The sequence below is a fragment of the Trichechus manatus genome, unplaced genomic scaffold (genome assembly GCF_000243295.1).
Source record: "Trichechus manatus latirostris isolate Lorelei unplaced genomic scaffold, TriManLat1.0 scaffold00094, whole genome shotgun sequence".
Classification (NCBI taxonomy): Eukaryota; Metazoa; Chordata; class Mammalia; order Sirenia; family Trichechidae; genus Trichechus; species Trichechus manatus.
This window is the reverse complement of record NW_004444030.1, coordinates 1,609,542-1,623,818: the sequence shown is the minus strand read 5'-3', so window position 1 is coordinate 1,623,818 and position 14,277 is coordinate 1,609,542. Positions and strand designations below refer to the sequence as shown.

Below are 14,277 nucleotides of genomic sequence, written 5' to 3'. Positions count from 1 at the left end.
TTCATTTCAAAGGGTATATTTTATAAATACTTCCCATTTTATAGAAGAGAGTTCCTCCAGGAATATTCAACAAGGATTTACCATTCACCTAGAACGTTATTTACCAAATATTTTCTCTGAGTGCCTATCATGTTCTAGGAAACCCTGATGGCGTAGTGGTTAAGAGCTATGGCTGCTAACCAAAAGGTCAGCAGTTCAAATCCACCAGGCACTCCTTGGAAACCCTATGTGGCAGTTCTACTCTGTCCTATAGGGTCGCTATGAGTCAGAATCGACTCGACTGCAACGGGTTTTATCATGTTCTAGCCACTGTGCTAGTCAAAAAAATTGTAACAGTGATTGAGGAAGACCCACTCACACGTGGTAAGTGCTGTCAGAGGAAAGGTACAGGCTGTGATGGGAGTACATTGTAGTAGGTTACCAGATTTAGCAAATGAAACTACAGGACACCAAATACTGGATGGGAAATACTTACACTAAAAATAATTTATAGTTTATGTGAAGTTCACATTTAACTGGGCGTCCTTTTATCTTGCAATTCTACGTTGGAGGAACAACTTGGAAATGGAGGTAGAGTGGAGAGAAAGGACTACTTCTTTCAGAAAGTGACTTCTAAAATGAACCCTAGGCTTAGCAGGGAAGAAGTAAGGAGAGATCTTTCCAGACAGGAAAACAAACAAACAAAACCCCGCAATGCAAACTAAGTCCCAAGGCCACTTTCAAGTCTAGGAACTGAAAGAAGTAAAGGAATTGAGATACGGAGGAAGGAAGAGATATAAGAGGGAAATGTTGATGAGAAATGAAGCCAGAGGGAAAGCAGGGGCCCCATCATCTTTTAGTGTTTTGGAAGCATTGTAAGGAGTTTGTACTCTATCACAAGTGAAATTCCACTAAAGAACTTTAAGCAGCGTCTTGGCTACAGTGTGAAGAATGGTGTACAGTAGAGCAGACAGTACTGACACTGGGAGACCACTTGGAGACTGCCGAAGGAATTTAGGTGAGAGTCAACAGATGCCTCAACAGAGGCAGTGGGAAGGCAGATCCATCAGTAACACCTGAACTTGAGATGGCAGAGAAAGAGGCAGCCGCAAAGGGCAGCGGAGAAGAGGAGCGAAGAGGGAGAAGGAAAACCAGAGTGCAGCATATTAGGGAATAAAACCAAGAAAGGGTCAACAAGCCAAGTGTTTTTTAAGGAGTCGAGTTTAAGATAAGGACTGAGATTTGGCCATGGGAAGTCACTGGTAACCTTTGTCAAGGGCAGTCTCAGAGGGATGGTGGGAGGCCAAACTTTCTCGCAGGTGATTGAGTGGAGGGTGATGCTGGGCTACAGACTGGCTGGAACTAAATAAGGCTCCCACGTTCTCTTAACCCATCACTGGTGACGGTCGAGGACAGGAGCAGAGTTTGAGATGCAGCAGCCAATGCCCCAAACGGGCAGAACAGCCCACCAACATCGCTAGGAGCCAATCCTTTCCAAGAGTCCACTTGACAGACAGACCTGCTCGCCAAAGACTGGGCGCAGAGAGGAAGGCTGCAAATCACGAGGGGGCGGAATTCCAGGGCACTAACCCGGAACGGGTTTGGGACTCGATTCCCATTGTGAGCCAGGCCTGGGGCAGGCTGTTAGCCAGACGGCAATACCTTCCAGACCAATGGACGAGCCGCATCAAGCGAGCGGCAGCCGCGCTAGCCAATGGGTGGAGAGGCAGGGGGCGAGTGAAGTTGGTGGGCGGGGAATAAATGAAGCATCTTTTTTTTCCCTTCTCTTCTTAGAGGCAACGGTGCAGAGGTATTGGGAGGGTCGCAGGTGAGTGGTTTTGTCCGGAAAGAGGCAGCCGGTGAGGCGGCGGCGGGAGGCGGTTGCGGCGGGAGGCGGTTGTTCGGAAGACGGTGGGTGCCGTTACAGCGGGGAGCGCCTCGGCGGTATCAGCGGCAAGTTGAAGCCCGGCCATTGCCTCCTTTGGCCCTGGCTTTGCGGCGTAGCGGTGCTACTACACCCGGGAGAAGCACGGCCGCTAAAAGAAGCCTGCGGAAGTTTCTGAGCACTCATCCCGAATTGTTTTCCTATCCAGAGTGGGACGTGTCCTTCCAGGTTGCCCCGACTCCAGACAGGTGTAGCCGCCTCACTGTGGCCGAATCAGGTGCGCGCCCGCCGCTCTGTAGTGCTCTCCCTGGGAATCCAGATTCCCGCGATTCTTCCCAGTGACGGGTGCTGGGCAGTCCCAAAGGGGCGGCGGAGAGGGGGTGAGAGGTACTTCGTTGTTTATTAATCTGATAACAGACGACCCTTAAGTAAACTTTAGTTACTTACCTACCACAAGTTTTAGGGAAGGAGTATCTGCATCCTGTTCGGCAGGAAAGTGCATCTTCTATAACATAGCGGGGTTGGGAGGTGGTGGGGGGTGGGGGGGAGGAGTCACATTTAAAGAGGATCGGCGTGTGGGAAAGTTTCTAGATTTGTGACGCTTTTTTCCTGAATGGCTTAATGAATTTACCTTTGTGTGTGTGTGTGTGTGTGTGTGTGTGTGTGTGTATGTATGTATGTATGTGTGCACGCTTTTTCAGACCTCTTAATTCTCTCTTACCGTAGTGTTTAGAAACTTCATTCTCATCCTTGAAAAAAGTTACCCAGTAATCATATGACAGTACTGCCATTGGTCGCACATAATCTTCACAAGGGTTATGTAAGTGGACTACATACCATTCCTGTTTCCGACCATTAAAAATGATTGTGAGATGGGATTTCAGGTGTCTGTGATTGGGCATGGAGAGTCTGAATTTTTAGAATTTGCAGCTATTGAATCCCCTCTTGTAAAGACACAGGAGACAACCAGTATAAAAGAGGTTTTTATATTTTGTGAGGACTTCTATCTCCAGCACCAAAAATAGTGCCTAGTACATAGTAGGAGCTCAGTAAATATTTGTTGATTAAATTACTGGGCAATGGATGGCAGAAAACCCAAGATTTTGTTACATAGATAACAAAATATAAAGGAGAGGACAGAAAAACATTCCTGGAAACAGCTTCAATCCATGTGAGCATAGCTACAGAATTTAAAACAGCTTTTAAGATGTATTGATGTTGACCCTTTCTTGAACTTAGTCAGATGTCAAGGTTTCAGTGGGAGGTTTTCCACACAATTAAGCCATGACTGATTGAACATCTAAGGCTTATCCCAGTTTCAATTTCAGGAGGTTAAAAATGTGTGTAAAAAAAAAAAAAAAGAAAAGCATTTTGTCAATGAAATAGCACATCAGTTTAGCATAGTTAGGGGCAAAAGGATACCACTTTGTAAGCCAGGAGTATGGAGTTAGGAATTGTTGGAAAAAATATAGGCCATGTAAATAACAACTGCTGCTAAAAGTTTAAAACTAAGTTGACTTAGTCATAGTTTTAAAAGGATTACTCTGTCAAGTACGAATAAATGTACAACAGTCTAGTTACTAAATCAGTCTCATTCTGAGCAGCAAAATCTGATGGTAGATACCTGCATAAGTTAGGATTCTCTTGACAACTGCATTGTTTGTGATTTTATGATATACCATATATATATATGCATATATATGTGTATGTTTATATTTCTTCTTATCGTTACTGTTTTACAAGACCCAAATCAAATGCTAATCCCTTCTTAAAACCTTCCGTGATCCCATCAAAGATTTCTCCTTTTGAACATCCAGGGTATTTTGTTAGTACTTTTCTTATTGCACTTTTCATATATTTGTATTATTCATCCAGTCAAGAAATATTTGCTTAATATGTCCAGACATTGTACTAGGAAATTAATAATAGTGACATTTGCTGAGGGCTTACTACATCTTGGGCATTGTTGTAAGCTTCTTAATTGGATTGTCTCATTTAATCCTCAAAACATCTTGAGTATTGTTCCATTATTCCCATTTGTAGATGAGGAAATAAATTTGAAAGATTAATTTGCAGAGATCACAGAGCTAGTAAGTGGTGGAATTGGCATAGAAGCCTGTGCATTCTGTATTCACACTCTTCAGTATACAGCCTCCATTATACTTTTTTCGTGTGATTGTTTTACATGGTCGTATGTTTTATAGGGTTTACTAAATTGTAAATTATTTGTTAGCAGGAGTAATAGTCATATTTGGTCCTTTATAGCTCCTAATGTAAAATAAATGATAATACAGCACGGTAAGTACAATGATAGTGCAAGCCTGTAGCAAGGGCGTCAGACTTAGGAAAATGGGAATAGTGAATGGCGTCCTGAAAGAAAAGAAACTGTTCAAGGATGTGTAGGCGTTGGCCAGACAAAAGGGCAGAGAGGATGGGGCTAGAGGGCCAGAGGAATACATGTATGATAGTCCTAAGGCAGGGATCATGACCACTAGAACTGTGCTGTCCAGTACAGTAGCCAATACCATATGTTGCTGTTGAGCACTTGAAATCTGGCTAGTCAAAACTGAGATGTGCTGGAAGTATAAAATATCCACCGGATTTCAGAGACTTAGTACCTTTGTATTGATTATATATTGAAGTAATTTTGGATATATTGAGTTAAACAAAATATAATTATTTTTTACCTGTTTCTTTTATTTTTTTTCAAATGTGAAAATTTGAAATTGAAAATTTGAAAAATTGAAATTATGTACGTGTCTCATATTTGTTGTAGACAGTGCTGATCTAGACTTAGAAGAATTCTAGAATTTAGAATTTCAGAGACTGGTACTGTGTGTGCATATGTGTGTTGGAGAGGGTGAGTTGTGAAATGTAGGCTGGGTGTAGGTTTTGGGACGCAAAAGATAAGACTAGGAAAGATAGGTACAAAGACTGGAAAAGATATATATGTAGGGCTCAGATAGGGCTTATATAGGGAGACAGAAGAATAGGGAGAGTAAACTTAACTCCTAAATGCAGTAAAAGCCCTTGAAAGGTTTTAAGTACTCTGAATGAAGGAGTGTATCTTAACTGCTCAGTCTGATAATTGGTATAAAAATACTCCTAATTCAGGTCTAGTTTTTTCTATTAAAGATATTGATGGTTATCTAAAGATAACTTTTACTTACAAGAAAATTTGGTTCTCAAAAGATAGTAGTCCATAGAAAAAGGACCTTCGGTGAGTGTGTACACACACACACACAATCATATACACACATTACCCTTCCCAGTCTTGTTGGCCTGCATTAACTGTAGAGTCTATACAGGGATGAGGTAGTGCTAAGCCATGTTCCTACTTAATGTGGCATTTATTGCATTTCAGACTTTGACGTCTTAGCTTAAGTTGCATATTTTGTTTTTTATATATATTTTTGTTTTACATGTATATAATGTGTATAATTTATTTAAATATAAACATTAATAGCATTATTTTATATCTGTGAAAGCAAATAATGACATTTACAGAGCGCTGAAGGTGCAATGTTAATCACTTAGCTGCTAACCGAAAGGTCAACGGTTCAAACCCACCAGTGGTTCCGTGGGAGAAAAGGCCCAGTGATCTGCTTTTGTCAAGATAACAGCCTAGGAAACCCTATGGGTCAGTTCTACTCTGTCATATAGGGTTGCTGTATGAGTTGGAATTCACTCTATGGCACACGTCAACAACAGGTATAGCCATTGTTGGTCTAGGAGTCTTAATCTCACTAGGCACTCACATAAAAATTCTATTTTGGTTTGCGGCTGAAGTTGTGAAGTTGGAAAGTTCTATTTGCGATTCTGCCTCTGGATATCACAGGTAGCTTTTATCAAAAAGAATCATTCCTTTAATTTATAAACTGCATTGTAAGTTAGTTGATCTGCAACTCTAGTTTCACAGCCAACTGTGGTTACTCTGTACCGTTTTTGACGGTAGTATTTTGAGGACTTTGACCTCTGCTGTCTACAAGGATCCCGCCAATGGCAGAAGCATTAATGCAGTGTTGGTAGAGTGGTTGAATTTTCATGATCTCTCTGAATGATGCTGATTTTTCTGAATTATTTAAAATTTTTTATTACAGAAATTTTTAAATGTAGACAAATAGTAAGGAGAATAAGATACTGAACTCCCTTGGATCCATCACCCACCTTAAAAGATTACCAACTTCTTGCCAGTCTTTATTGTTCCCCCCTATGCCCCTCACTTCCTTTCCTGGCTTATTTGATAGCAGATCTCTATGGTATAATTTCACTCATCCATGCTTCTGTATGTACCTAACGAATAAGAATTTTCTTTAGCATAAACATAATAGCATTATTACAGTTAACACAAAAATAATTCCTTTATCTTCTAATCAGTTCAGACTTATATTTTCCCAATTGCCTCAAAATACCTTTTTACAGATGATTTGCTCAAAACAGTATCTGAACAAAGTATTACTGCACTTAGTTGATATGTGTGTTGTTTTTTAAAAAAATCTATTAATGTAACAGTCATCACCCTCTCCCACCTTTTTTTAATGAAGAAACTGAATCATTTGTCCTGTACAATTTCCTTCATTCTGGCTTCGGCGGATAGTATTTTAGTAGTTTTTACATGACTTTCTCTACCTCCATCTCCTGTGAACTGATAGTTAGATTTAAAAGTTTGCGTAGATTTGAATTCAGTTTTTTGACATAAGGTTATCTCATAGGGAATGCCATATATTCCTCTTGTATCACATCAGGAGGCATATAGTGTCTTTTTTTTTTTTTTTTTTAACTGATGTTCAAGATTGGTCAGTGGGTTCAGATAATGTTAACTTTTGATCCATCCTTTATAAAGTTCCCGTTAAAGTTTCTCAGATTGTTTTGGCAACCATTGATGATCATTGTCTAGAGTCATCATTTCCATCATTCCTTCTAGGTAGCATTCTTCTTTAAAGAAGTTTCCCTCATCGTCTCTGATTACCCTGAATATAATTCATTCAGGAAAGGCAAGATAAATGCTAGACTCTTCACATATATTTACCAGTTTTCAGGATAATGGTTGGTGCAGCAACCTTTAAGGATATTGAGTGAGGCTCTTTTTTTTTTTTTTTTAAGGCTTATTTGTGTTTTAATCCATTGCAGTCATTTTTTTGTGCACTTAAGTTGTACCATTGTTGGCTAGTTGAAGTTCCTTCGAGCGGACATCCTAAGTTCTTTCGACATAACCCCTTTAGTCTGATTGCTTCCTTCCTTTCTGACACAAGATGGCCTAGGCTTATTTTATTTACTATTTCCTGCTCCAGACCTGGAATTAGCCATTTCTCCAACGAGCTTGATTTCTTTCAACGGATCTGATACTTGTAGTCTGGGCCCTAGGGTGCTCATTGTTACCAGGTTGTCCTTGCTTCTAGGCCTTTTCAGTGGAGAGAGCTAGGAAATACAGGTGTTTTAAGAAAAAGAAAATGAACTGTGTTCATACCAGTATTTCCAATGCAAATGTAAAATTATAGGGTTTTTAATTTAAAAAAAATTTTTTTTTTTCCTCTTACATCCATAATCTTGTTTGGTAGTATTACATTAATGTCATTACTTGTTTGACCTATCCTACAATGTTTTTATGTAAATAACTGCCAGTATTACCATTAGCAATAAGACTATTCATTGCAGTTTATGATTTCTTTGCAATTCTTTTTTTTCTTAGGATAGATCCTGTTAAGCACATACATTGAAAATACTGGCTGTTGTAAAATCACTTTAAGACTTTAAAATACTTTTCTCTGGTTATGCTACCAACTTGCTATAGCTAGATTAATTTGTTTCTGTTGTTGGTTTTTAGGGATTTCTTTTTTTCTTTAGATTGACTTTAAAATTTTGTAAAACATTTTATATAGTTCTGAAGTCAAATTATAATACAAGGTACATTTATAGGAGTCTAGATTCCTAATCCCCTGTATTGTGTTTCGTCCTCCCGCTATAAGTCAGCATTTTGATTACTCCCTGGTTTATTGCTGTCCACTTCTTCACAAAAGAATACCAAACCCATTGCCATTGACTCAATTCCAACTCATGACAGCCCCATGGGTTTCAAGGTAGAACTATACCCCATAGGGTTTTCAATTACTGTGATCTTTCAGAAGTAGATCACCAGGACTCCTTTCTTCCAAGGCATCTCTGAGTGGATTTGAACCACCAACCTTTTGGTTAGTAGTCAAGCGCTTAACTGTTTGTACCACTCAGGGACTCCATGTGCTAATTAATGGATTCATAATCCTTACAGCATCCTTATGATGAAACATTATTTCATTTTACAAGTGAAAGTGTAAAGTATACAACTACAGAAAGGTTAAATAACTTGCCTACAGTCACACAGCCAGGAAGTAGCAGAGCCAGGATTTCAACCTAGGCAGTCTGACTTCAGAATCTGTGCTCATAACTCTACACTATACTGCCTCTTGATGATGGCTTAATTTATAAATACCTTTGTTTATATCCTGATGACAAAAGGGTTGCATTTGACTATAAGGGTAGGATATGCCTAGGAGAAGACCAAAAGTGCTGCAGCTGACCACATACACTGATTTGGTGGATTTTAATTTTTTCATTAAATGTCTCGAGAAATTTTGAAGGTCTGCTTTAAAAATAATTTACTTGCAGTCTTCTTTTTTTGTTTTTTTCATGTTTTGCACTTTTTTGTTGGTGTGTGAAATTGAGAGTGATTTTTTTATGTGAGTTCATTTTCTGCTCTTTTGAATTTTTAGTTCTCTCTGACCTCCATTTCAGCAGCATTTGACAGTTCAGGATATGGTTATCCTGCATGAGTGATTAGAAACAAAAAGATTTGGTAATGGGCATGTTTTTGGCTTTCTTACGAGATATATACAAAGTGAGTAGAAGAAAGATTACTGAGAACTTGAAAAGAAAAAACATAAAAGTTCAGAGAACAGTAATAAAAGATGTTTTGTTAATGAAGTTTTAAAATAGGAAATTAGCATCCACTTTTTAGTTCTAAAAAGAAAAGGCTCAAACAATGCCAGATAAGACTTTTGTACATCTCCTGATTAAATTTAAATTTAGCCTTGTTTAATTGCTATATTTTTGCTTCAGCAGAAGATACTGTTTATACGGTGAAGTACCAGAGAAATATTTTTCACATTAATAAAATTTTAAATTACCAGACATTAGTATTTGAGAAGAAACCGTGATGAAATGGAACTGGTTGAAGCTTTGAGAAGTGTTTCTTTCTATATACAGAACTTCATCTAAACTCTCCACATAAATAAGAATGTCCCTTTGGAAAATCTTCCCGTAAAAGACATCTTAAAATCTACTTTAGCTACTACCCCCCTGCCCCAGACTATGGCCCCTGGACTGAAGCCACTCCCAAAGTCCACTTTTCAGTCAAAGATTAGATAGGCCTATAAAACAAACAATAACACGTGAGGAATGCCTTCTTAGATCCATGAAGTATATGAGACCAAACGGGCAATACCTGCCCAAAAGCAAAGGTGAGAAAGCAGGAAGAGAAAAGAAAACTGGACCAGTGGATTGCAACCAATATCACAAATCAATTTGTTTATAAATTTTTAAATGAGAAACTAATTTGCTCTGTAAACTTTCACATAAAGCACAATAAAATAAAATAAAAAAATCACCTTAGCAACACATTTCTAAGATTATCACAACCTATAATAAAGTGGAAGGAGCACATGGCATAAAGGAGCCTGGACTTAAGTCCTGTCATTTAACTCGCTGTATAGTGTTGTACAAGTTATTTGACCTCTCTAAACCTTATTTTGTAAATAGAAATCCTGGTGACTCCCATATAATGCTGTGGTGAGGATTAACTGACAGGGCCCGGAACTTAATGACTATTTGATAGTGTTTCTTTATATCGGCAGGACATGTTTATGGTCATACAGTGATAGAACTGGAAGGGACCTTAGCAATCTTATCCCATTCTCTGTTTTGGTGGGGGGGGAAAGTTAAGCTGTGTGCCATAAACCATTTTGGGTTTAATTTGGATTAGGAAACATTGGTTAAATTTTTTTTTCTTTCTTTTTTTTAACCCTTGTTTTCCCTTTCTTTTTTTTTTACTTTTACCTTTTTTCCCTTTTTTTTTCGTTTGTTTTACCTTTTTTAAGGCCCCTTTTTTTGCCTTTTGTTCAGCCCCGGGCCTTTTCGTTGGTTTTTTTTTTTTGCTTTTGGGTGGGGGGAAAGGGGCTTCTTTGCTTTTTTCACCCCTTTTTCCAACCTCTTGTGTGCCTTTCCATAATGCAAAGGCTAGATAGCATAAAATCCTTCTTTCCCAGCTCCTTTGCAAAGAGAATTTTGGATGTGCTTTAGATTCTACCAATCAGATGCACTTGTTTAATACTTGAATTGAAGGTGGGAGAGTCAGGTGTGTGAAGCATCTGTTTTACTGGTGTGGATCTAGCACAATGGTTCTCCAACTGTAGCATGCTTTAGAATCATCTGGAGAGTTTGTTGAAGCACAGATTGGTGGGCCCCAGCCCTGACAAGTTTGCCTTTCAAACAAGTTCCAGGTACACTCTCTTTGATGATCTAACAATATGAGAGTCTTCTGGAAATTGGAGAAACATTATCTCACATCTAAAAGAAATGCTTACAAGAGGGTCTCTTCTACTCAGAAATTTATATCAAAGTTTTGGCACATGAGTAATTTTATATTCATTTTAGGGAGACACAAGTACAATTTCTTGCCTATATCATGATCTCAAGCATACAATTAAAATGGCGCAGAACATTACCAAGCTCTGCTGAGAAATTGTCCAAAGACAGACATTTAGTTAAAAGCATTCATTAGAAACAAATATACCATCTAATCTTGTTTTGTTTGGTGTTTGGGGCTTGTTTAGTGATTTGGTTTGAGAGAGGGGAGGGTATGGTAAGCATTGAGAGACAGAATTACAAAGGCAAACCATGAAATGTGCCCTAATTTCCAAAAGGTTTAGGAGTCTCTTAAATTCTTTTATTCTATTTTAATTGGTGGCCTTTTTCTTTAACCAATTAAATAGTAGGGTGGTTGGGAAAAAATTCTTATCATGTCACCCTTTAGATTTGTCACATCTTTACAATATTTTCACTGTTCCAGGAAATTTCATTCCAAACTTAAGGTTTCTATGTAGGTTTAACTTCAAAGTGAGTTTTAACTTGTGACATACTAAAACAAACCAAAGAAACCAAACCTGTTGCCATTATTTTAAAAATTCAATAATTACTTAAAAACTTTTCAATGGTTTTTCATTCCTCTTAAGATAAAGACCAAACCAAAACTAAATTCACTGCCACTGAGTCAATTCCAACTCATAGTGACCCTATAGGACAGAGTAGAACTGCCCTATACGGTTTCCAAGGAGTGCCTGGTGGATTCAAACTGCAGCCATAGCTCTTAACCACTATGCCACCAGGGTTTCTATAGTAAAACATAGGTAGTTGTTATTTCTTTGATCAGATTACATTGCCCCAGATTTGTTTCTGAATTTTTTAGATATTCCAGCCGTTTGTTAAAAATTGTTTTACAGATCCAGAGTTTAATTTTTTTTTTTTTTTTTTGACATCTCAAATTAATAGTCATTTTGGCAAATTGGCTCATTCATTTCATTCAACAAATATTTATGGTGTGCCTGCTATCTACCAGAAACTCTGGTAGGTTTATGGAAATGATGATTTTCAGAAACTTTCCTGCCTTCATGAAACTTGCATCGAAGTAGGGTAGAGACAGATTCTTAACTGTTCGTTAGCACACATGTAAAATTAAGATTAGGAAAAGTACTGCAATTCTTCTGACTTTGACTCATCTGGAAAGGCTTCGCTGAGGAAGAGATGGTTAAGCTGCAAGCTGAAGGATGAGGAGGAATTAAGTAGGCCAAGAAGGGAGCAATCCACTTGTAAACAGAAAAAAGACCAAAGGCTATGAAAAGGGAAAGAACTTCACAATAATGGGTAACTGAAAGAAGACCAGTGTAGTTGGAGTAAAGAGGGTGAATTGGGGAGGATAGTGAGAGAAGAAGCTAGAGAAGTAGGGAGGGACCAGAGCATGATAGCCTTCTAGAGCCAAATTGAGGAGTTCTGCCCTGGGCACAGTAGTTAAGTGCTCGGCTGCTAACCAAAAGGTCTGTGGTTTGAACCCACCAGCTGCTCCACAGGAAATAGATGTGGCAGTCTGCTCCCTTAAAGGTTTCAACCTTGGAAAACCCTATGAGGCAGTTCTGTTCTATCTTACAGGGTCGCTTTGAGTTGCAGTCGACTCAGTGCCAGTGGGTTTAGTTTTAGTTTGGTCTTTATCTTGAGAGGAATGAAAAACCATCGAAAAGTTTTAAGTCTGGGTGCAAAGGGAAAGGGACAGATGCGACCACAGGCTCTTTTCAAGCAAAAGAGAGTGAATGTGAATACTGGCAGTCAGTAAGGAACCCAGCAGCCCAGGTGAGAGAAGATGGTAGCTTAGACTGTGGTGGTACCAGTACAGATGGAGAGGTAGACAAACTACATTTAGATGGTTTTTGTTTTTTTAATTTTTGTATATTGCTTATTGAGTTGAAGTATGTAACAGAAATTGCAGGTTGATTGATTTTACTTTTTTTCCTTTTAGGAATTATTCAGCCTGCCTGTGCTATTAGATGAAGAGAAAACAGTGATTTAAAGTGCCAACAAGGGATTGTCCTTGATTTTTGTACTTTTTTAGTATTCATCAGATTCTTTTCACATATTCTCTTACTGTAGAAACTGCATTTAAGTTAGAAAAATGAAGCAATTGAAAAGAAAAAGGAAAAGCAATTTCAGTGTTCAAGAAACTCAGACCCTTTTGAAAGAAATTACGAAAAGGAAAGAAGTTATTTTTTCCAAGCAGCTCAATACAACAATTAATGTGATGAAGCGAATGGCTTGGGAAGAGATTGCACAGTGCGTGAATGCTGTAGGAGAAGGAGAACAGAGGACAGGGACGGAAGTGAAAAGAAGGTACCTTGACTGGCGAGCACTTATGAAGAGAAAGAGAATGAAGGCAAACATTAAGCTGGTTGGTTCCGGCTTTCCCCTCCCCACATCTGATTTAGATGACTCTCTCACTGAAGAGATAGATGAAAAGATTGGATTCCGAAATGATGCAAATTTTGATTGGCAAAATGTGACAGATTTCAGAGATGCAGGTGGATCCTTAACTGAGGTCAAAGTGGAAGAGGAGGAAAGGGACCCACGGAGTCCTGAAGTAAGTATTAACCTGTGAGCCCTCTTTTTCCCTTCTTCTTCAGTGCTGGTGAGGGAGCTATAGTTTATGAACAGTAAAGAAGTGCCCCGATTTTCAAGCTGACTTAAACACAATGCAGAATGAGGTCATTCCATTTTTTTTTGTTTTTTTGTCTCTTGAAATCATTAATCCCTTTCGCCTTACCTGAATCTGCTTATTTTGATTGTATGTACTAGTGACATGAGGGAAAATTATTTCCTAAAATTCAAGTAAATGATTTTGTGTGCTCCAGCCATACAGAAAGGTTTTCAGAAACATTTAGAAAAATTGACAACCGTGGAGTAGAATTAAATACTGAAAAATCACTTGTTTCTTTTCTTTTAGTTTGAGATTGAGGAGGAGGAAGAAGAAATGTTGTCATCCGTCATACCAGATTCTAGGAGGGAAAATGAACTTCCCGATTTCCCTCATATTGATGAATTTTTTACCCTTAACTCAACGCCATCTAGATCGTATGACGAGCCCCATTTGCTTGTTAACATAGAGAAACAGAAACTAGAGTTGGAAAAACGACGACTGGATATTGAGGCTGAAAGACTGCAGGTGGAGAAGGAACGCCTTCAGATTGAGAAGGAGAGGCTTCGGCATTTAGACATGGAGCACGAGCGACTTCAGCTGGAGAAGGAGCGACTACAGATTGAAAGAGAGAAATTGAGGTTACAGATAGTCAGTTCAGAGAAACCGTCCTTGGAAAGTGAACTTGGCTCAGGAGAAAAGTCTGTACTTCAGCCACAGGACATAGAAACAGAGAAGTTAAAACTTGAGAGAGAACGCTTGCAACTGGAAAAAGATAGGCTGCAGTTTTTGAAGTTTGAATCTGAGAAGCTGCAGATTGAAAAGGAACGCTTACAAGTGGAGAAAGAGAGACTTAGAATTCAGAAGGAAGGACACTTGCAGTGAATTTTCCAGGTCTTCAGTTAGCGGATGTTTGTAAATCTTAGGTTTTCTCTTAATCCAGTAATATCAAGATGATTTTGGGATTAGTTTTTTTCCCCCCAGTATAATGTCAGTGTTTTCAGTAGGAAAAAGATGGTTGTTTGTGAGTAATGAATGCCTAAGTAGCATATAGAAAAACTGTATGTGCCCTGGCATAAACTATATAGGAGAAACTATTGTGCTGTTCTCTTTCACTTAGTAACTTCACATAGTCTTGTATAATCTG

The 14,277-nt window shown here is 38.6% G+C and overlaps 1 protein-coding gene across 1 annotated transcript; it reads left to right on the top strand.

Moving 5' to 3' along the window:
• Positions 1-1,767: 1,767 nt before the first annotated feature.
• MSANTD4 (Myb/SANT DNA binding domain containing 4 with coiled-coils) lies at positions 1,768-14,271 on the top strand. Its single transcript, XM_023736927.1, has 3 exons — positions 1,768-1,807; positions 12,462-13,076; positions 13,440-14,271. Exons 2-3 carry the CDS (start codon positions 12,615-12,617, stop codon positions 14,013-14,015), a joined length of 1,038 nt encoding a protein of 345 aa, XP_023592695.1. The 5' UTR covers positions 1,768-1,807; positions 12,462-12,614; the 3' UTR covers positions 14,016-14,271.
• The last annotated feature ends 6 nt before the right edge of the window (positions 14,272-14,277 follow it).

Bases quoted from the DNA above. Each gene is read 5' to 3' on its own strand.
- MSANTD4 (XM_023736927.1), top strand. From the start codon at position 12,615: ATGAAGCAATTGAAAAGAAAAAGGAAAAGCAATTTCAGTGTTCAAGAA. The intron at 13,077-13,439 runs GTAAGTATTAAC...CTTTTCTTTTAG, and splicing joins GGGACCCACGGAGTCCTGAA to TTTGAGATTGAGGAGGAGGA.